This window comes from Sphaerodactylus townsendi, linkage group LG08, assembly GCF_021028975.2.
Source record: "Sphaerodactylus townsendi isolate TG3544 linkage group LG08, MPM_Stown_v2.3, whole genome shotgun sequence".
NCBI classification, from domain to species: Eukaryota; Metazoa; Chordata; class Lepidosauria; order Squamata; family Sphaerodactylidae; genus Sphaerodactylus; species Sphaerodactylus townsendi.
In genome coordinates, this window is record NC_059432.1 from 2,516,452 (window position 1) to 2,537,817 (window position 21,366).

The 21,366-nt window shown below is 47.8% G+C and overlaps 1 protein-coding gene across 1 annotated transcript in view; it reads right to left on the reverse strand.

Annotated features, from left to right (window-relative positions):
- The window catches only part of LOC125437826 (L-threonine dehydratase catabolic TdcB-like), a 61,981-nt gene extending 41,497 nt beyond the window's left edge, over positions 1 to 20,484 (reverse strand). The window contains exons 1-3 of the mRNA XM_048505836.1: positions 20,245 to 20,484; positions 12,960 to 12,986; positions 5,040 to 5,370 (exon numbers count right to left, since the gene is read on the reverse strand). Of these exons, the coding sequence (XP_048361793.1) occupies positions 5,040 to 5,370; positions 12,960 to 12,986; positions 20,245 to 20,351 (465 nt within the window). The 5' untranslated portion in view covers positions 20,352 to 20,484. The remainder of the gene's footprint in view (positions 1 to 5,039; positions 5,371 to 12,959; positions 12,987 to 20,244) is intronic.
- Between the last annotated feature and the right edge of the window lie 882 nt (positions 20,485 to 21,366).

Here is a 21,366-nt window from a genome sequence, read left to right on the forward strand (position 1 = left end):
ATCAGTAAGTTAATTAGCTGAAGGCCAACGCAACTCAGCTGTGACCACTGATCGAAGGCCGAATTCCCACTGAAAATTTAATCTAGGTACGACCAAGTTTCAAAAGAATCGGCACCTTTTCATCCAGGTTCCAACATCCTCACTGCAGCATGTTTCTGGTGAAGACGTCTAGGCCTACCCCGGGGGCGGGTGCCTGCTGTCGGGGGTGCAATTGTGAAGCTAGCAGCACCAAAGTTTCTCAGTATCTTTAGGAGACCCTCCTGATGATACCACCCAGGTTTGGTGAAGTTTGGTTCATGGGGGCCAAAGTTATGGACCCTCAAATGTGTAGCCCCATCTCCTACTAGCTCCCATTGGAAACAATGGGGGATGGGGCACCCCCTTTGGGAGTCCATAGCTTTGGACTCTCTGGACCAAACTTTACAAAATCTGGGTGGTATTAGTAGGAGACTCCCCTGATGATACCACCCAGGTTTGGTGAAGTTTGGTTCATGGGGGCCAAAGTTATGGACCCTCAAATGTGCAGCCCCATCTCCTATTAGCTCCCATTGGAGTGTTTTTTTCAAAAAGGCGCATATACAAGCAGGTCCAGGAAAATCCCATGATAAGGGCGGGGAGGGGGGGAGCGCCAGAAGCAGGACTGATCTGTGTTCTGCAGTTCGGCAGTGTGAAGATTGCAAAGAAACCTGGATATTTCAGGTGACTGTCCCAGGATTAATCACCAGTGAGGAAATCACCTAAGGCAGTGATGGCGAACCTTTTTGAGACCGAGTGCCCAAATTGCAACCCAAAACCCGCTTATTTATCACAAAGTGCCAACACGGCAATTTAACCTGAATACTGAGGTTTTCGTTTAGAAAAAATGGTTGGCTCCGAGGCATGCGTTACTCAGGAGTCAGCTTCGTGGTAGTTGGTGCCTTTGCTTTGAAGCAACCGTGCAACTCTTCCAATGGGTGAATCACAACCCTAGGAGGGTTTACTCAGAAGCAAGCCCCATTGCCAGCAACCAAGCTTACTCCCAGGTAAAGGAGTGTGCTTTAGTTCTTCGCATGAAAATCAGTGGGGTTTAACAGCGCTTAACAGGGTTACCTACACTACTTCCCCAAAACTAGGTCTTAGGTTTAATGCTAATAATTTAGCCTAGTGGCCCAGGCCAGCCTAGATGTGTGGGGAAGGGACTCTGTTTGCACGTGCCCACAGAGAGGGCTCTGAGTGCCACCTCTGGCACCCATGCCATAGGTTCGCCACCACTGACCTAAGGGTTACATTCCAACAATCCGTTGAAGTCAGTGGCACCTGATGATTGCATGGTGGGAGAAATTTTGAGAGAGTGAATATCCCGTCGGTGGCAGTTGGGCAAACCTTTGGCACTCCAGATGTTATGGACTACAATTCCCATCAGCCCCTGCCAGCATGGCCAATTGGGAATTGTAGTCCATAACATCTGGAGTGCCAAAGGTTCGCCACCACTAAGCCCTCACACTGAAGGGGTTGAAAAAAGCTCTCTCTGTGTACGTCCGTGTAGTTATGTCAGTAGAGATTGTTTACTGTTCTGCTTGAAGTTGAAATCTGAAACCAATGAACTGCGACTACATACAAAAAGAGTTACTCAGTTTAGTTTGGAAGGTTACAAACTCAAGCTTCAGCTAAATTAGTTTGCTTTTGCTTGTTTCTTAAGGAATAAAGCCAACGCTACCACAGCTAACCATTTCGAGACTATTAATTTATAGTCAGCCTTGACCTTAGATAGTATTGATTTTATATCAGCTGACTATATGTTTTATTTCCAAATGCTGTTTTAATCGTTGATGAATGTTTACCTCTCAATAAATTAAAGACTTTTCCCCAAAAAATATTGGCTCTGAGTGCTTTGCGTCAACCAAATCAGAATCCACGCAGTGGCAGAGAGTTCCTCTAGCTCAGTGATGGCGAACCTTTTCGAGACCGAGTGCCCAAACTGCAACCCCAAACCCACTTATTTATTGCAAAGTGCCAACACGGCAATTTAACCCGAATACTGAGGTTTTAGTTTAGGGAAACGGTTGGCTCCGAGCCGTGCGTTACTCGGGAGTAAGCTTGGTGGTAGTTGTTGGCTTTGCTTTGAAGCAACCATGCAACTCTTCCAACGGGTGAATCACAATCCTAGGAGGGTTTACTCAGAAGCAAGCCCCATTGCCAGCAACTGAGCTTACTCCCAGGTAAAGGATCACGCTTTAGTTCTTTGCGTGAAAATCAGTGGGGTTTAACAGCACTTAACAGGGTTACCTACACTGCTTCCCCAAAATTAGGTCTTAGGTTTAATGCTAATAATTGAGCCCGGCGGCCCAGGCCAGCCTAGATGTGTGTGTGTGGGGGGGGCGATTTCCCCCCCACGATGAACTCTGTGCGTGCCCACAGAGAGGGCTCTGAGTGCCACCTCTGGCACCCGTGCCATTGGTTCACCATCACTGCTCTAGCTCCACTCCATGGAAAAAGATGCAGTATGATTTAAGGACCACACGGATGTGGCATGCATGCAGCACGGTGCAGATAACTCCCTCTCACTCACATGTAAATAGTTGCATGTGAACCAAAGTCCATTCTTGTTCTTCTATCCACAGCCTAATTCTTCTCCCTTATCCCTCATGACCTTCCTTCTACATTAAGACTCAAACCACGTCCAACAGGGAGTGCCACCTGTCTCAGGCAGGTACCTGCGACAAGGGAAGAGAGGGGCAATCTCTTGAAGGAAAACTGCACATATGCATTTAGAATCTTCAACTGCCTGGGCCCTGCAAGGAATTCTTCACTCCCTGCCCCAATCTTCTACCCTCAAGAATCTGAGGAGTGAGGGGAAAGGCTTCCATAACAACATGCTCATCTCTATGATCTTTACCAAGAGATTACAGGAAATTCCTAGAGTGTCACCTCACATAGAGCAACATCACATCTTTGTCCAATTTTATTCTCTCCAGCCACAGTAACTCAAATATCTCAGCATTTGCTCAGGCATGGTTGGAAACTCTATACCCATTAAAGATGTTCTAGGGCCTTTCCCCACTTACCTTAAGCCCCGCGCTACTCTCCTCTAGTAGCGCGGGGTCCCCCGGTACTCCCCACGACAGGGGCGGCGACAGTGCGCGGCATCCCTGGCGCCTTTTGATGACCCTGCACAGAGCGCGTGGTTGTGGGGATGCCCGGGCGCGCGCCAGGGATGCCGTGCGCTGAGAGCAGCATAGGGGGGATCGTGGTGAGTGGGGAAACGCCCATAGATGAGGTTGTCAAAATGGAAGACACATGGTCCATGGCTGAGTCAGCTAGATATTGTCATGCTAGCAAACATTCTGTTTCCTGAAGAATCAGTGTTGTTTACACGGAAATCCACTAACACGAGTTCATGACTTCTTCTGGCCTTGGCAACCACTCAATTCGCCATACAGGGAAGAAATCCTACCCTACCTTTGGAAATTAAATAGCACATTTTTCAAAAGCAAAGAACTATTTTTCTCATCAAGGCAGCCATTTTGTGGTGGCACCTACTACCCTGCTTCAGATTTCCTAAAGGTTCAACAAGGTTGGTCACTCCACCAAGCCTTATAGTTTGGACAACATAATTTACCCGTATTCATTTGGATGAAAACAAAAATTTTTGGAAACCACATGTGTGAAAAACTTATAAGAAATCCAATATCATTTGCACATTTTTAGGCATTCTTGGTCATTATCCTCTGATGCATCAATTAACTTCCTCATCACACTTATTTTTGTCACCATTAATCTTGATTGTGGTGGTTCCAGGAATTGTTGGCACAACTCCATAAATGAACTTTATTGGCCTGCATTGGTCCATCTTCAAAGGAACTCCAATTGAACCCTGGCTACACTAACGTGTTTTATATTTGTGTGGATTTTCCCACATAGTGATGAAATGGAATTCATGGAACTGATATTTTATTTCTCACATTGTGTCTGTGTGTTTTTTAATTATTGGATTGTTAGCATTTTATTTATTTATTTTAAAAAATGTTTATGCAAGCTTTCCATGGAACAATCACACTCAATTTCTGCCACTCACTTGCCCACCAATATTGTTTGTTTGTTTAAGTTTATAGGCTGCCCTTCCTCGTATGTGCTACAGGCAGCTTGCAATAAACTCATAAACTAATAAATGACAGTGGGAGAAAGTGAGATTGCATCTGAATCTGGAAAATAAATGAGTGACGCTCTAGGGATTTGCCGTCTCTATGGTTTTTACCATAGAGATTTGGGGGATTCCTAGAATGTCACCTAGAACTGATCTCACTTTTGGATTCTGATGCAACTCCCTCCCTCCCTTGCTTTCTCCTGCTGTGACAATCTGCATTTTTGGACAACATGAAGAAGAAGGTGGCATACATTTTGGACTCAGTCCTAGACACCCTTCTGCTGCACGATGACTGAAAAGGAGGGAGGTATAATTCCATTGGGAGTAGTGGTGATGTCCACAACTACTGATTTCCATAATTACCGTATATACTCGCGTATAAGCCGAGTTTTCCAGTCCTGTTTTAAGGCTGAAAAATGCCCCCTCGGCTTATACGTGAGTTACCGCTTACCAGCCGGCTCTTCAGGCCTCTGCTGATGCTGGGGGCGTGGCCAGGACAACCTCCCTGTGGCTGCACAAGCCACTTGTTGCTGCCCTCCTCGGAGGGTCAAGGGGGAACCCTGAGGCACCCTGGCTGGCTGAGCTTCGTCAAACCTGGTCGGCAGATAGAGGGAGCTCCTTATTTGGGCAGTGACATCAGCGGGAGTCACTGCCCAAATAAGGAGCTCCCACTACCTGCCGGCTGGGTTTGACGAAGCCCAGCCAGCAGGAAGCTGAGCCTGGACAGTAACCTTAAAATCCAAGTTAACCTTCCCTGGAACACTCGTCACTTTGCACACACAAGCTCCCACGAAGCCACGGTCCTTCAAATCGGTAGCCGTCATTGTCCTGAAATCTAGCTAATATCCCACAAAATGAGTGATTTGCCAGGTTGGCTTTGGAGCCTTCAACTTGCATTGTGAAATAAAAGCCATACCATACAAGGTGTTTTCTGCACTCCGCACTGGATTTTGAAAGCCGCTGCGCTGATATCTTCAAATCGAATACATTTATTGTGGGCCGTCAAGCTAACCCTTTCCGGGCGGATGGGCAAGTCTCTCAGCAATTCCTCACTGTGGCTCACTATCTTCATTTCCCAGGTCTTCACGCCCCCGTTGAGGTAGTCTTCTTCTCCAAAATCTTTCATTCTCTCAGGAGTGATGGAGGACGACCGCTGACCAATGGGGCCATTTCCTATTGGACCATCCTTAAAGCAATGGCGGTCACAGTGCGTTGGGACTTCCAGTTTTCCCTCTGTACTTTCATCCCTTAGGAGAAAAGAAAGAAAGGTGTTACGTGGATGACTGAACACTTGGGATACAGAAGATGTGGCTTTTCCCCAAAACTGGGGTCTAATTGAAGTAGGGTTGACAATCTCTGAGTGGCAAACGGTGATCTCTTGCTCTTACAATTGATCTCTGGATGCGTAAGATCATTTTCTGTGCTTTAACTGAAACGGATGATATTTATTTGGGTGTAATTCTACTTTGTGGGGTGCGCTTTCTGGTTTATATTATCTTATTCAGCACCTGGCGGTTTGTTGTGCTACCTCTGGAGAAAGCAGCTCCTTTGGAGGGTGGATTATGACCCTTTCCGCACAAACCTTTTAAAACGCTTTGAGGCAGGAAATAAAGTTTTTCCTCCATGGAGTTCTGCCTTGTTTTTTACCCGCAGCCTCAAAACACTTTAAGTGAATCTTTTTTTTTAATGATTCTCTGGCTGAAATGTTTTGAAAACATCTTCAGCTGCTGTGCGACTGAAGGCAGGAAATAAAGCGTTTCCTCCACGGCAGCCAGGAATCATTTCAAAAGGATGAGTGCAGCCATACATCGTTGTTAAGGGGGTGGTGGTGGATTGAAACGTTTTAGAAATGTTTTAGGGGATTTGTGCAGAAAGGGCCTCTGTGGCCTTACCCAGAGGTGGGATCCCGCAGGTTCTCACAGGTTCCCGAGAGCAGGTTACTAATTATTTGTGTGTGCCGAGAGGGGGTTACTAATGGGTGGTTTTGCCACGTGATTTTTGCCTTAGTTACGCCCCTCCTCTCAGCAGTAGCGCGCAGAACTTGAAGCAGTCTAGCAGGAGGTGCACCGGCGTGCGTGGCAGCCTGCGCCTGCGTGCATTCGTTTCCCGCCCAAGGACCGGCGCAGCAGCTGCGTCCTTGCCACAGCCCCGCCCAGGAATGCCCCGCCCCCGGAATGCCCGCCCCCGCCCCTGGAATGCCCCGCCCAGCCACATTGGCGCTATGCCACTGTTTGAATCCCACCACCATGGGACCCTGTTACTAAAATGTTTGGATCCCACCACTGGCCTTATCGCCTGCTGAGATCAGTCTACTCTCCAAACCCCGCCCTCCCCAGACTCCACCCCAAAAGTCTCCAGGTATTTTGTAGCCACGAGCTGACAACCCTAATTTCTGATCAAGGCTCTGGTCCATAGTGCTGATCTAAATCAGGCCTCTTTGATGCTTGGGAAGCTACTGTCTGGCTGATGTCTGTTCAGGAAAAGCCATGGCAGGGTTGCCAGCCTCCAGGTGGTGCCTGGAGATGTTGTCCTGGAATGACAACTGAGCTCCTCCAGGCTACAGAGATGAGTCCCTCTGCTTTGGAGGGTGGAGTCTATGGCATGACACCCAGCTGAGGTACCTCCTCTCCCCGAACCCCTTCCCCTGAGTCTCTTCCCCCAAATCCCCAAGAATTTCCCTAGAGTCAGTACCACTAAGCCAAACCCAACTAGATCAATAAGCCATGTATAATTAGGCCCTCAACAGGCACAGTTGCTAGATCAGAGGTCTGCAACCTGCGGCTCTCCAGATGTTCATGGACTACAAATCCCATCAGCCCCTGCCAGCATGGCCAATAGAGAGAGCCCAATTGGCCATGGTGGCAGGGGCTGATGGGAATTGTAGTCCATGAACATCTGGAGAGCCGCAGGTTGCAGACCCTTGTGCTAGATGGTCCATGTATTCTTTGGAAGTTATGTTCTCTGCAGCACAACACAACACACAAACACACCGCTGCGTGCAGAGTGAGACAGTTTGGTGGCAGGAGAGAGCAGAGCGAATGAGCCAAGCAAGGAAGCAACTGTGCTCGATTCAAAGAGAAGGATTAACAGCGCAGTCAAGAGCAAAACTGTACATCTACTGAGGAGGGAAGGGGGAAATGCTGACCATCAAAACAAGTGGCAAGTTAACAACAGAAAATGGCTATGTTTGTTTTAGTAGTGGAAAAATAGACTGAGGTCAAGAAATCCCATACTCTAGACATTAGTAGCATATGAACTGCAGGAAGACTAATAGAGCCATACATGGATTAAGAGCAGGTGGACTCTAATCTGGAGAACTGGGTTTGATTCCCAACTCCTCCACATGTGCAGCAGACTCTATCTGGTGAACCAGATGTGTTTCCGCACTCCTACATTCCTACTGGGTGACCTTGAGCTAGTCACAGTTCTCTCAGAACTCTCTCAGCCCCACAAAGTGTCTGTTGTGGGGAGAGAAAGGGAAAGGAGTTTGTAAGCCCCTTTGAGTATCCTTGCAGGAGAGAAAGGGGGGGGGGTATAAATCCAAACTCTTCCTCTTCCTCTTCCTCTTCCTCTTCTTGATGGCCTAAGTTGGATGCTAGCTTAGGGAATGTTTCTGGGATAAAAGTCCTTTGCAATCAAACTAAAGTCAGCTCCACCCCTGGGAACCCCCCCCCCCCCCCCGAATGGCATTGAGGAATACTTCCCCAGCCGTGGCATTCTGCCTCTGGGAAAGTCCCTTAGCACACACTCCTCCTTTGGATTGCACAGTTAATTTCCCCCAAAGAATTTGTGTGGTGTTGAGAACTGTCTGACAGAGAGAGCCCAAGGCCCACTTTGTGCATGTTGCAGAATGGGATGGCACGGTGTGAAAGCAGGGAGGATGCTCACTCTTGCATGAAAATGATGGATTCCAGCTCCACGTTGGAAGCTCCATGCAAGCAGAAAGATAGCATCGGAGGGAGTTCACTTGTTCGGCTAGTTGTCTGTCTGCCGAGAGGAACGCTCCAAAACGTGATCATCCTCACCTGGGGTCCAGTGTGGCCCAATCCATTCTACCATCTCAGCATTATGTGTGTGTACAAGCCATCAAGTCACTTCTAATTTTTTTTTGCGCCTGTAAACCAGGCTTTAGTTTCCTCCTCCCCTTTACTGAACATTGTTCTCAGTTGGGAGAGGGTTAAGAAAATGACCCGAGGCTGTGGTATGGACATTTTAACAGCCACAGCAACTGAATTATGACCTACATTACACAGGAATCTTCTACAACCACAGAAAATAACCACAAGCGCATCTGTTTGTTTCAAGGAGTCCCATGGATGGATTGTATTTTATAACCATTCTCTGGTTTTCAACCCATGCTTTCGGAGAACTCCCAGGGAGGTCAAAAGGTTTTTTCTTTTAAGTCATCATTCTCTGGAGAGCTGGGGCCAGTTATAGTCCTTGTCAATCAAACACGCAAAAACAGGATATCTAAAATTGAAGAGCTCCATCCAGCCCAATGGAAGTGTTTATGGGTACATAAAAAGGAAGAACACGGATGGATGCTTATTCTGTCTGGCCCCCTGCAATGCTAGACAATGGGACTGTGCTACACCATGGAAGCATAGCCAGGGCACATTCCCACCTACGTGGGATCAGTTAGATTGGAGATCTCCTGATATTAAAAATGATCTCCAGGTGGGAGAGATCAGTTCATCAGGAGAAAACGGCCCCTTTGGAAGGCAGACGTAGAAGAAGAAGAGTTTTGATTTATATTCCCCCTTTCTCTCCTATAAGGAGACTCAAAGGGGCTTACAATCAGTCCTTTTCCTCCCCCCGCCCACAACAAACACCCTGTGAGGTGGGTGGGGCTGAGAGAGCTCCGAAGAACTGTGACTAGCCCAAGGTCACCCAGCTGGCGTGTGTTGGAGTGCACAAGCTAATTTGGTCACCAGATAAGCCTCCACAGCTCAAGTGACAGAGTGGGGAATCAAACCCGGTTCTCCAGATTAGAGAGCGCTCCAGATTAGAGTGCTCTTAACCAGTACACCACACTGGCTCACGTATGGCATTATATGCCACTGAAGTCCTTCCCCTCCCCACTTAGGCTCTGCCTTCCAAATCGCTAGTATTTCTCAATCCAGAGCTGGTAACCCTACGCTTGGTTGAGACACCTTGCCAAGCCGCAGTTTATATTCAACTAAACTACAGTTTAAATTAAACTCACCCCACAAAAAGGGGGCAAACGCCAAAAACCAAAAAAAGACAGAATAAACTAAAAAGGCTAAAAACAAACAAACAGAAAAGTAGTGTAAAACAATATATAAATGAAGACATTCAGTTATGTACACCAAACACTTATTGTGTAATTGTACTGCACCTTGATTTTGTGGTCACGGTTATTGTTTTTAAACCCGTGTTTTACTTCCTTTCTTTAATAATATATTTTTAAATATATGTTTTGTGTCGGGAGTTCCGTGGCTCAGCATTGCTACCACCGCAAAGACCAGGTCAGGTTTTTGACACTGTAGTTGCCAGGTTCCCCCAACCATCGACAGGAATGGGGGAGATCTTAGGCTTCAAAGGAGTCCTCAACGTCTCCTGTGTGATGACATCACTTCCAGATGTGACACTATCAGCCCAGAAATGTCGAGGCCTCATTATAAGACTGGTTAGACACCAATGGCCATCTGGACAGGGGGAGGGAACAGTGGTCGATTCTGCACAGCGAATGTATAACGGGTTGCAGTCGTTATAAAGGAACTCATTTTCTTTGCCCCTGTTCATACGTGTGCCATGCAGGCAGTGATTGGAGCCCACAGAAACAATCTGGGTTGCTCTCGCACCTTGACACAGAGATGGTTCTCTCTGTTTTTTAATTTCCTGCCACACATGCGTAGCTATGCAGGCATGCAGACCAGTGGTGGGATCCAAAAATTTTAGTAACAGGTTCCCTCAGCAGCCCCCCCTCAGCAAAGGGGGCAGAGGCGTACCTAGGCAAACCTGAGCCCTGGGCAAAACCTGAGTTGGATGTCCCCCCATGGGCAGCCACCCCACCAAGACCCCAAAAATTTTTTTGGCACCAGGTCATTTCTAAATCATCACATTATAGAAAATGCCCCAACTCACAAATCTGAACACAGCAATGGTGAAACACGCAGGTTCTTTCATAGAGACTGGTGAGATAAAAGGTACAAAAGGCTGAGAATCCATGAATTGCAGTACCTGAAAGGGATTAACCCAGTTCAGGGAGTTACATTATTAGTCGCAATTGCTATAGGGAACCTTCACGTTCAAAGGCAGTAGGCCTCTCGGGGGGGGCGAGGGCGTGGAGGTGGAAAAGCGGACCCAACTAGTAACCCCCTCTCGGCACACACAAATAATTAGTAACCCACTCTCGGGAACTGGTGAGAACCTGCTGGATCCCACCTCTGATGCAGACATGAACCACAACAGCCATGCCGATTGTCCCATGATATTACTAGCTGCACCTGAATAGCTATGTCAGGATGTGCTCACTCCTTCCATCAAAGGAATGCCTTCAGGTGGGGCATTCACACCCACTCTGGAGAAGGGGCAGCCCTTGTTCCCCTCTCCTATGTTAATGGGCCTTTCCCTTCCTTTCATTTCCTTTGATGCTTGCAACTATAGATAACTAGGAACGACGCTGGCGCTGACTCTGAAGGGGTGGTGGCGGCAGGTGGCTGGTCTGTGCTCGCCTCCCCAGTGACAACTTTCTGTCTGCTGTGTCTTTCTCACATTCCGGGGGGAAAGGGATGAAGGATTTATGGTCGCTGTGTGGGAATAAAGGCAGTTGTCATTGCATATGTGGTCAGAACTGGCTTTCAAAAAAGTCAGGTACACGCTGTTGTTATCAATAAAGACATCTGATCAAGAATCCAGAGTCCCTTCTTGACTTCAGTCACAGAACCTGACACTACACAGATGCAGGCTGCAAAATTCTTTTAAAAAGAAAGAAAAAGAGGCCTCCTTGGAATGGCCGGGCAATGAATGGCAGGCAGATTCTCCCTGACCATGGACGGCACGATGGAAGGGAAAGGAATGAAATGCTTCCTGCCTGGGTGTTCATATGTGAGTGGCTCCAACCTGGGATTTTTCAAAAGGATCGCTGGTTACAGCCCCAAAATGGGTTATATAGTGTTCTGCACCCGTTATATTTGCCCTGTGCGGAATCGACCATTGGCTGGAGAGAGGAAGGAACAGGACTCGCCATAACTGAACTCCTGAAGAGCTGCACTGATGCACACTAGTACAGAGCTGCCCCACCTTGTCTTGCCAGGAGAAAAGGGGAACTGCTCCTAGGACAGTGATGAAGAAGAAGAAGAAGAAGAAGAAGAAGAAGAAGAAGAAGAAGAAGAGGAGGAGGAGGAGGAGGAGGAGGAGGAGGAGTTTGGATTTATATCCCCCCTTTCTCTCCTGCAGGAGACTCAAAGGGGCTGACAATCTCCTTGCCCTTCCCCCCTCACAACAAACACCCTGTGAGGGAGGTGGGGCTGAGAGAGCTCCGAGAAGCTGTGACTAGCCCAAGGTCACCCAGCTGGCGTGTGTGGGAGTGCACAGGCTAATCTGAATTCCCCAGATAAGCCTCCACAGCTCAAGAAGCAGATGAGGAGAATCAAAACCCAGTTCCTCCAGATTAGATGTACATCGAGCTCTTAACCTCCTATGGCACTGCTGCTCCCTTGGCGAACCTTTTCGAGACCGAGTGCCCAAATTGCAACCCAAAACCCACTTATTTATCGCAAAGTGCCAACACGGCAAATTAACCCGAATACTGAGGTTTTCGTTCAGAAAAAACAGTTGGCTCCAAGGCGTGCGTTACTCGGGAGTAAGCTTGGTGGTCATCGGTGGCTTTGCTTTGAAGCAACCATGCAACTCTTCCAACGGATGAATCACGACCCTAGGAGGGTTTGCTCAGAAGCAAGCCCCATTGCCAGCAACCGAGCTTACTCCCTGGTAAAGGATCACGCTTTAGTTCTTTGCCTGAAAATCAGTGGGGTTTAACAGCGCTTAACAGGGTTACCTATGCTGCTTCCCCAAAACTAGGTCTTAGGTTTAATGCTAATAATTGAGCCCAGGGGTCCAGGCCAGCCTAATTGTGTGTGTGGGGGGGCGGGGGGTGACTCTGTTTGCACGTGCCTACAGAGAGGGCTCTGAGTGCCACCTCTGGCACCCGTGCCAGAGGTTCGCCACTGTCCTAGGGCAGCACCAAGCTGGAAGACTCATCTGGTGTCTTTCCAGGAAGACGTCCAGCTGTGGCAAAAAGGATTTGGGGGGATTCTGTTCCAAACTGGTCTCAGGAAGAACACGCCGTGCTGCCTGCAAGGAACTACTGTGAAGAGGACTCTGATATACGACAGTGATTAATGAAACAGTGTTGATATCCTTGGGAATGTTCATCAATGCTTTTTGTTGTAGTTTAATAGGTTGGATTTATATTTTGAGTTTATTGGAATTACTTTAGACTTTGGACCTTGGGGATTCAAGGTGTTTCACTTGTGTGTTTGAAATATGAGATAAACAAAAAAGTAACAATATTTTATTAGCACTATTTTTTTTAAAAAAAAATGGATGCATTTCTTTGCATTGGCACTAACATTCTGGTCAACTTTATAAAAAGTTAGTTTATCTTGCAGTAATTTCGCACACAAAAATACCATGCATGCTGTGTAAAACGATTTAAACTCACACCTATACAAGCAGATATTTAATATTTGCAAGGGGAAAACACAGACCTATTAAATTTCTGTGAAGTATGAATACATGCCCCAATATTTTTTTTCCATTGCCGTTTTACTGGGATTAGCAAGGCATTCAAAATTATTTTAATACCTACTTTTTGACAAATAGCTTTTTTGCAGAGCTGAAGGGTGAGAGAAAGCACAGAAAAAACAGATGATAAATTTTAAATAAAAGAGTAAAAGAACACATGGAAATGAAAACATTTTACCTCCCTCTCAGGGGCACAACACAGTAGCAGTGAACCCACCCCATCAGTGGCAGGAGAAAGACGATAGTTTGTCTGGCTTACCAAGGCCAAGTGTTTGCCATCTTAGGTCGTTTCCCCACTTACCTGCTGCTGCGCGCTACTCTCCCCAAGTAGTGCGGGATCCCCCGGCACTCCCCACTACAGGGGCGGCGACAACGCAGCCGCCCCGACGCTGCCGCTGTTGCGCCCCCTCAGCGCGCGTCATTCCTGGCGCTCCTCAAAACGGCGCTCCTCAAAACGGCGTGGGGAAGCCCGGGAGCGCGCCAGAAATGATGCACGCTGGGAGTAGCGCACAGCAACCTTGGGTCGAGGTAAGTGGGGAAACGACCTTAGAGAACCATTTTGGAAAAGGGGGATTTTTTTTGAGAATAAGAAAAAAAATTCAGGTGGCTTCCAAACATGCATCGAACAACTCTGATTCCAGACATGCATCGAACGCGAATCTCAACCCTTTACATCGTCAAGTAAAGTAGCCACTGGATCTCACGAAGCTGTGGCAGTGGCAGGCGGATCACATAAACCAAGAATGGGATCGCTGGTGAGAGGCACCCATTTGAAGACCTCGAATGGTGCAGTTACTTCTCAAGGTAGCACAACATCTCTCCCTTGAGCCTCTGGCGCAAGAGCTGCATAGGTCTTACAGATGTCTCCTCTCTACTCTGCCACTGGGATACGGAACTCACCGCTAGGAAACTATTTACCCACATCATTATTATTTTATTATTATTATTATTATTTATATTTATAAACCGCCCTCCCCCAGAGGGCTCAGGGCGGTGAACAGAACATATAGATAGAGCACAAAATAAAATCAATAATATCAAATTTAATTAAATAAATCATTAAGTAGTAGCTCTATACATGTTAAAAACCAAACCCATTAAAACGCAGCGTCCTAATATCAGATATACCGATGGCGTCCTACTAATAAATCCCCTAAGAAAAAAGGGGATACAAAAAAAGCCAATACAATTGGCTGCGCCTGTGTAGCTACATAGCTGTGTAGCCCTTTTTCTTTTGCGTGTTGCGCATGCGTAGCTAAATACGCAAAAGAAAATAAAAGAAAAAGGGGTCTCCCTCCAATGGCAGGGCAAAGGCAGGAGCAGCAGTGGCGTCGGAGGTTAAGAGCTCGTGTATCTAATCTGGAGGAACCGGGTTTGATTCCCAGCTCTGCCGCCTGAGCTGTGGAGGCTTCTCTGGGGAATTCAGATTAGCCTGTGCACTCCCACACACGCCAGCTGGGTGACCTTGGGCTAGTCACAGCTTCTCGGAGCTCTCTCAGCCCCACCTAACTCACAGGGTGTTTGTTGTGAGGGGGGAAGGGCAAGGAGATTGTCAGCCCCTTTGATTCTCCTGCAGGAGAGAAAGGGGGGATATAAATCCAAACAAAACAAAACAAAAAAAAGGGGCGGCAGAATGGAGGGAAATAAAGTGCCTCCTACCTGGCTGTTTGCTCAGGAGTGGCTCCAACCCACGATTTTGCACAAGGATCACTGGTGTAGCATTTTTCAAAAATCGTGGGTTGAGGGAAACAAAACAGGGCAGACTTGTTTTGGGGACAGGACTTGTACGAAGTCCCCCGTCCCCCCATCGTTTGTATTGCTTCCTACACCCATTATATTTTTCCTGTGCAGAATCTACCTTTGTTTACTTATTAAAACAATGATATCTTGGGGTGCTGTGTGGTTTCCGGGCTGTCTGGCCGTGTTCTGGCAGCATTCTCTCCTGACGTTTCGCCTGCATCTGTGGCTGGCATCTTCCGAGGATCTGATGGTAGGAATGGAAAGGAAGTGGAGTATATATACTGTGAGGTCAAAAGGTGAGGCCATCTGAATAGAGTAGCCTGGCATGAACAGAATTTGGCTGCCAGTGTTGAAAAACTCTAGAATCAAGACAGTGACTGATCAGCTCCACACAAACACAGGACAACTATAGACTATAGCACTCAAAGGAAACAAAGACCAGGATACTTCTATTCAGATCCATTCACCTATTGACCTTGCTATCTTCATTGTTACTCCCATGCTACAGACTTCTCTGTGACTCACATGCCAGGCTGCTCTATTCAGATGGCCTCACCTTTTGACCTCACAGTATATATATTCCACTTGCTTTCCATCCCTACCATCAGATCCTCTGAAGATGCCAGCCACAGATGCAGGCGAAACGTCAGGAGAGAATGCTGCTAGAACACGGCCATCCAGCCCGGAAACCACACAGCACCCCAGTGATTCCGGCCGTGAAAGCCTTCGACAATACAATGATCTCTTGCCTTTCCTTATGGCTGAATGCCACTTCCAACAGGTAAAAGCGTTTTGTTTCAACCCAAAAATAAAACAGCAAACCTTCTCCCCGCCTGAAAAGATGCCTGTCATTCAAACCCCTTCAACAAATGCACAGGCACTGCAGCACCTCCTGAAGATCTCTAAGAAAGGCCTCCCCTCCCCTCTTCAGGGAACCCTTTCCTCAGAGAGAAGCCCTTGGCTCTGGTCGATGCCTGACAGGTTGCCCTAAATCAGGGGTCAGCAACCTTTACCACCCAAAGAGCCATTTGGACCTGTTTTCCACGGCCCTGAAGATCTACTGAGCCAGAGAGGCAGCCCCGCACGAATCCACCTCCAGTTTGGCCCCTCCACTCACCTTTCCTGGAGGGACATGCCCATGATACCCTCCGACCTCCAGGCCACGTGGAGCCGCAGAATAAGGCTGGAAGAGCCGCATGCGGCTCCGGAGCCGCAGGTTACAGACCCCTGCCCTAAATTATGGGACAGCCAACAGATGGCTTCCCTAATGGCCGTAGTTGGGGCCCAGGAACGAATGAAAGGAGATGGTCCTTCAAATACGTGGGTCCCAAGTTGTGAAGAGCTGGAAAGGTCATAACCAGCACCTTGAATTGATTCCTTGAATGTCAATTATATGAAGGTCCTCGTCATGAGTGCCTTCTGGCCTCACTTCAGACCAAAAGATTTGTAATCAAGATTCAGCTAATTCAGTTTTTTCTGTCTGGTTACGACACCAGAACCATTGTTCTGGTAGCCAACTTTTTAGCAATGTGATTAAACCCAAAAGCCATGGGCCTTTCCCCACTCGAAGTGATGATCCCTATGCGTAGCTGCTTTCCAGTCTTCAGTGCGCGCATCCTAACCTTGCAGCCAGCCTTGAGGCGTCCTCCGACCCGCTTTCTCTCCAGGCGCCAGGGATGCCTTGCTACTGAGGGGCTGCCTTGTTTCCAGCTGCAGCGTCGAGGCGGCTTAGCTGTATGCCCACCCTGTAGGTAGGGAGTGCTGAAGACTACTTCACCGACTTGAAGAGTAGCCCAGCGGGGCTTCTACGTAAAAATGAGTGGGAAAGGCCCTATAAAATCTTTTTGGTATTATTAATTATGCCTGTTTGGATACCTACTGCTGTTTTACTTTATTTTTAAATTGGTAATTGGTTTTATTAATATTGTAAAATGATATCAAATTGTGTCGATATTTGGATAATTTTTATTGGTGTATTTATTCTTCTTAGCAATTTCCCCCAAATCTGATATGAATTTGCAGCTCTCGGATCTGGCCGTTAAACTATGTAGATGATTTCCTTCCTTAGTCTTGTTGATCCATGGCTAGAGGCTGCAGGATGTGTCTCTGTGATTTTAATTTATGCCTATTAAGGATTAATGAAATTTAATTGAACTCAGAAACTGACTGGCAGTTCTTGTTGCCAATCAGGGGGAAATGGTGCTCGGGGGCATCACCTGCCTCGGTGGTGTCACCCGCCCCCCCATGGCCCACTTGAGCCAGGGGGTGGCAGCAGCTGGGGAGTAGCGGCCGCTGGTGGGCCCCCAGCTTGCTGCAACCCACCAGCTGCTGCCGCTCTCCTCAACCTCCATCGGTGGTGGCCCTGCTACCTCGTCTTTGGAGGCAGCAGGGCTGGTGCCAATGGAGCCTGGATTGGGCGAGTGACAGCCAGCCTCGTGAGCTCCCTGGCTTGCCACAACTTGCCAACTGCTGCCACCCCCCAACTCAACTTCCATTGGTGCTGGCCCTGCTTCCTCGTCTTTGGAGGCAGCAGGGCCACCGCTTCCATGGGGAGGGTTAGCCAGGTGGGGAGTAGGATGGCAGCAGCCCGGTGGGCTTGACTTGCTGCAACCACCACCGGGCTGCTCCCCAGACTCCTTGGCTCCATCGGCAGTGTCCTTGATGCCTTGTCTTTGGAGGCAGCAGGGGCACCGCCAATGGCAGTTGAGCCAGGAGGGGCTGCTGCCACACACACCCAAACGCCATAGGCCCAACCCTGCTGCCTCGTGTGGGGCTGGGCCAAGGGGTGCCCAGTGGGCCTGCAGAAGGCTTTGGTCTGTGAGGGGGCATTTTGCACCCTCCACATGACCAGATGGGTGGTGCCCGAGAACATGGGTTACCCCAAGTTCCTCTGGCAGGTATGCCCCTGCTTGTATCTGTTTCAAAATAGGCAGTTAAGTTCCCAGCAGCTAACCCCTGACAATAGTTGGGCTGCTGCATTCTGGGCAAGTTGTCATTTTTGGGTTGTCTTCAAGGACAGCCCTACATAGAACATATTGCAGTAATCTATCCATGCGGTTACAGAAGCATGGATCAGGGTGGCCACCTAGAATGAATCCAGGTCATGAGAGAGTTGATGAAGCAGATGCAACTGGTAGAATGTCCTCTTGACGAACATGCCCCATCCTGCTTTTTCAAAGAGCAAGACAGCATCTATGACCACCTCAACCTCATAACTGCTCCGAAAAAGCCGAAGTCACACAACTGACCCCTGACCCATGGAGAAGCTCTGTAAGAACATTGGCACCATCTAGCTGAATTGGCAGGACATTTCTGGCATGCAGACAGAGGTGTTCCTCTCATTGGGCAAAGTGGGCAGTTGCCCTGGGCGCAGCCCTGTGCGGGGCGCAAAAACTGCAGGTTCGTTTGTGGGATTTTTTGTATTTTCAGTGTTTTTCCATTTTTTTGCCTGCAGAGGGTGCAGTTTTTAAGCTAGCAGCACCAAAATTTCAGGGATGTTTCAGGAGACTCTCCTGATGCTATCACCCAGGTTTGGTGAGGTTTGGAAGGTTTGCCTTGGGGAGTCAAAATTATGGACTCCTTAGAGGGTGTTCACCCCCAACTCCCCATTGTTTCCAATGGGAGCTAATGCAGAGGAATAAAGGCTACCACCACCTACCTTTGAGGGGTCGATAACTTTGGACCCCCACAGACAAACTTCTGCAAACCTGGGAGTGTTTATCATCAGGAGAATCTTTTACTGATACCACCCAGGTTTTGTGAAGTTTGGTCCAGGGGGTCCAAAGCTATGGATATTGTTGGGGCACTCAAGAATGATGTACCACCAAAAGCACAGAATACCTCTCCTCTTTCCTGCAAGCTCTTTAATGTGTATTTCCTAGTCACTTGAGCGACATTAACTGGGTAATGTCTCTCTTTTTCGAAGCACTCCTTGACTGCTATTGGGTAAGGCCGTCAAGGACTAAACAAAATTAGATGTGGTCTGTGAAACGAAAGTTGGCTGCCCCAGCTCCAGCATAAAGACATTATGTAATAGCAATTTGAATGGCTTACTTGAAAGCAATCTTCAGCCTGTAATTACCGTGTTGCAACCCCACTTGTGACTGGGAAGGGCTGGGACCCCAAGCTCCGCTGACATGACGTACTTCCCTGTAACCCGAACTGTTGTTCAGGATCAGCTCTTTGAACTCCAGAGCTGGGAGGTGAAAGGACGTTCCACAATAGCTCTTTAATCTTCACGGATGACCCCGGACACAGCTGCAATACAATTCGCTCTAGGGCAGAGGTGTCCAAACTCTACAGCACTTGAATCCATTAGACTGCAAGTTCCCATCAGCTCCCCTGCATTACGGCCAATTGCCAATGGGAATTGTAGTCCATTGTAGTCTAACCTCTGAAGTGCCAGAGTTGGACACCTCTGCTCTAAGGGCAGCCCATGGGGGATCTGGGGATCCCCCAGAATTACAGCCAGACTACAGACATCAGTTCTCCTGGAGAAAACAGATGCTTTGGAGGGTAGACTCCATGGAATTGTGTCCCAGTGGGGCTCCTGTCCTCCCAAGGCACCACTCTCAATTCTCCAGGGCTTTCCCAACCTGGAGCCAACAAACTTACCCCCCATCCCCTGAGGGTGGCGAGGAGGAACCCGGCAACCTTAGCAGCCTCCCATTCCCAGTATCCATGTTGCAAGGGCTGTGATTCCAGATGGAGCCAAAACAACAGCAGTGTAAGAAAGCAGTTGTAAAGCGCGGTTTTAAAGCAATTAGTAAAAGGGTTTTATATACTGGCTTTTCACACCATTTTGGCTAACACTGCTGTTATTTTGGCCAGTGCAGAATCAGCCTCTCTCCAGGACCCTCTTTTCAAACAGTGAATTGTGACAATAACTTCAAGAAACGCACCCAAAGTGGAGACCAGAAAGAAATGCATTGAAACCCATGAGATGGCCATCTTTTTTTACCCATTTGGTAACTTGACACTTCACAGCTACCAAACTAACGCCCCCCGCCCCCCCCACAAAAAAACCCAGATTTAAAATAAGCTCACATCTCTGTTATTTTCTCAGGGTTGTTTTTTAAATCTCTTTGAAAGAAACATTTTTTTTTCCTCTTTGAAAGAAACAAATTTGGAGAAAAGCACCAAGACTTCCCTAGCACAGTGGTGGTGAACCTTTGGCACTCCAGATGTTATGGACTACAATTCCCATCAGCCCCTGCCAATTGGCCATGCTGGCAGGGGCTGCTGGGAATTGTAGTCCATAACATCTGGAGTGCCAAAGGTTTGCCACCACGGCGCAGGTTTGTTCAAGACGGGATGAATTTTGTAAGTACCCTTAAAACACTTCACGCTCTTGGTAATTTCTACAGAATGAGGAGTGGTAAAGATAGAAGAACACATTCCCGTTATTATTACCCACCATAAAAGCCACGACTAATGATGTCATGTAACCTTACAGAAGTGCGAAGCAATACTCCAACTCTGACACCGCATACGGAGGCAGGAAAGGTCCCGGGGAGGTTGCAGCTAGGCTTCCGGCCCCAGGTACAACCATCCTTCCTAAGGGGAAGAAACCAACACTAGGTCTACGTCACATGGCAGCTTTCTCCAACCTTGGCCAGAAAGGATCATATTCTTCTTCTTCTTCTTCCTCAAAGCATCTCCTGGGATCTTGGTTCTTTATACCCCCCGAGTAGAAAAACTGTGCCACAAAATTCATAGCCAATCCCTCGGTTGTTACTGAAACAGCAGGAGTCCCAGGCGACGGACAAAACACGCCTTTCCAAATTCTGCCAGGAAGGGCAGCGAATCCCAGGAAACGTGCCCAGCTGACAGGTTGCCGACTGTCGTCCTCCCACTCAAGCCGGGAGAAACGGATGACTTTGAAGACGGGCAGCAGCTATTTAAAGAGATTATTCCACGGTGCAACCTGTCCCTGTCAATTTGAGTCAGGACCTGGATTAAACTTAGCTGGTGTTCGGCTAGCTGAATGTTTAAACCTTTAGACGCTTACCTCAGACACTTCAGAACAGTTCCCCTGTTGGTCAAAGAATTCCACGGTGTTTGTGTCTTGGCGGAGGGGGAAATTGGTGTAGGCATTTTATGGAACTTTGGTGTTCTTAGGAAGAAAATTGAAGGAACATCTTTCTTTCTTTCTTTCTTTCTTTCTTTCTTTCTTTCTTTCTTTCTTTCTTTCTTTCTTTCTTTCTTTCTTTCTTTATTTATTTTTTTCTTTCTTTATTTATTTATTTATTTATTTATTTATTTGGCCCATTTCACTCTATCCCCAAAGGCCTTGATAAGAGCTGATGAACAACATATAAAATCATATATAAAACCGGCACAATTTAAAACAGTTATATTCTAAAATAGTAGCCCACGAAACCCATATCCAACAACTTCCCCAGAAATGGGTCCCCAATGATGTTATGGGACCCTACTAGCAGAAAAGGGGTGGAGGCACTAGCAGCTGACTGGTGGAACAGTTCCAAAGGCCGGTGGAGATGTGGATTAATCACCCACAGACCTCTGAGTTCTCCAAGGTCCAGGAAGTCCCAGGACAACTGATGGTGGTGTGTCCCACCAGGCGGATTACCCAGAGCAGTAAGAGACCCTGGCAATATGGCCTGAGTGGAAATTATGCCGTCCTTCGAGGGGCCAGGGATCTCCAGTAAATTTGCCTCTGCTGAGCGCAGAGGATGAACTGGGACATATGGGGTAATGCGGTCTGTGCA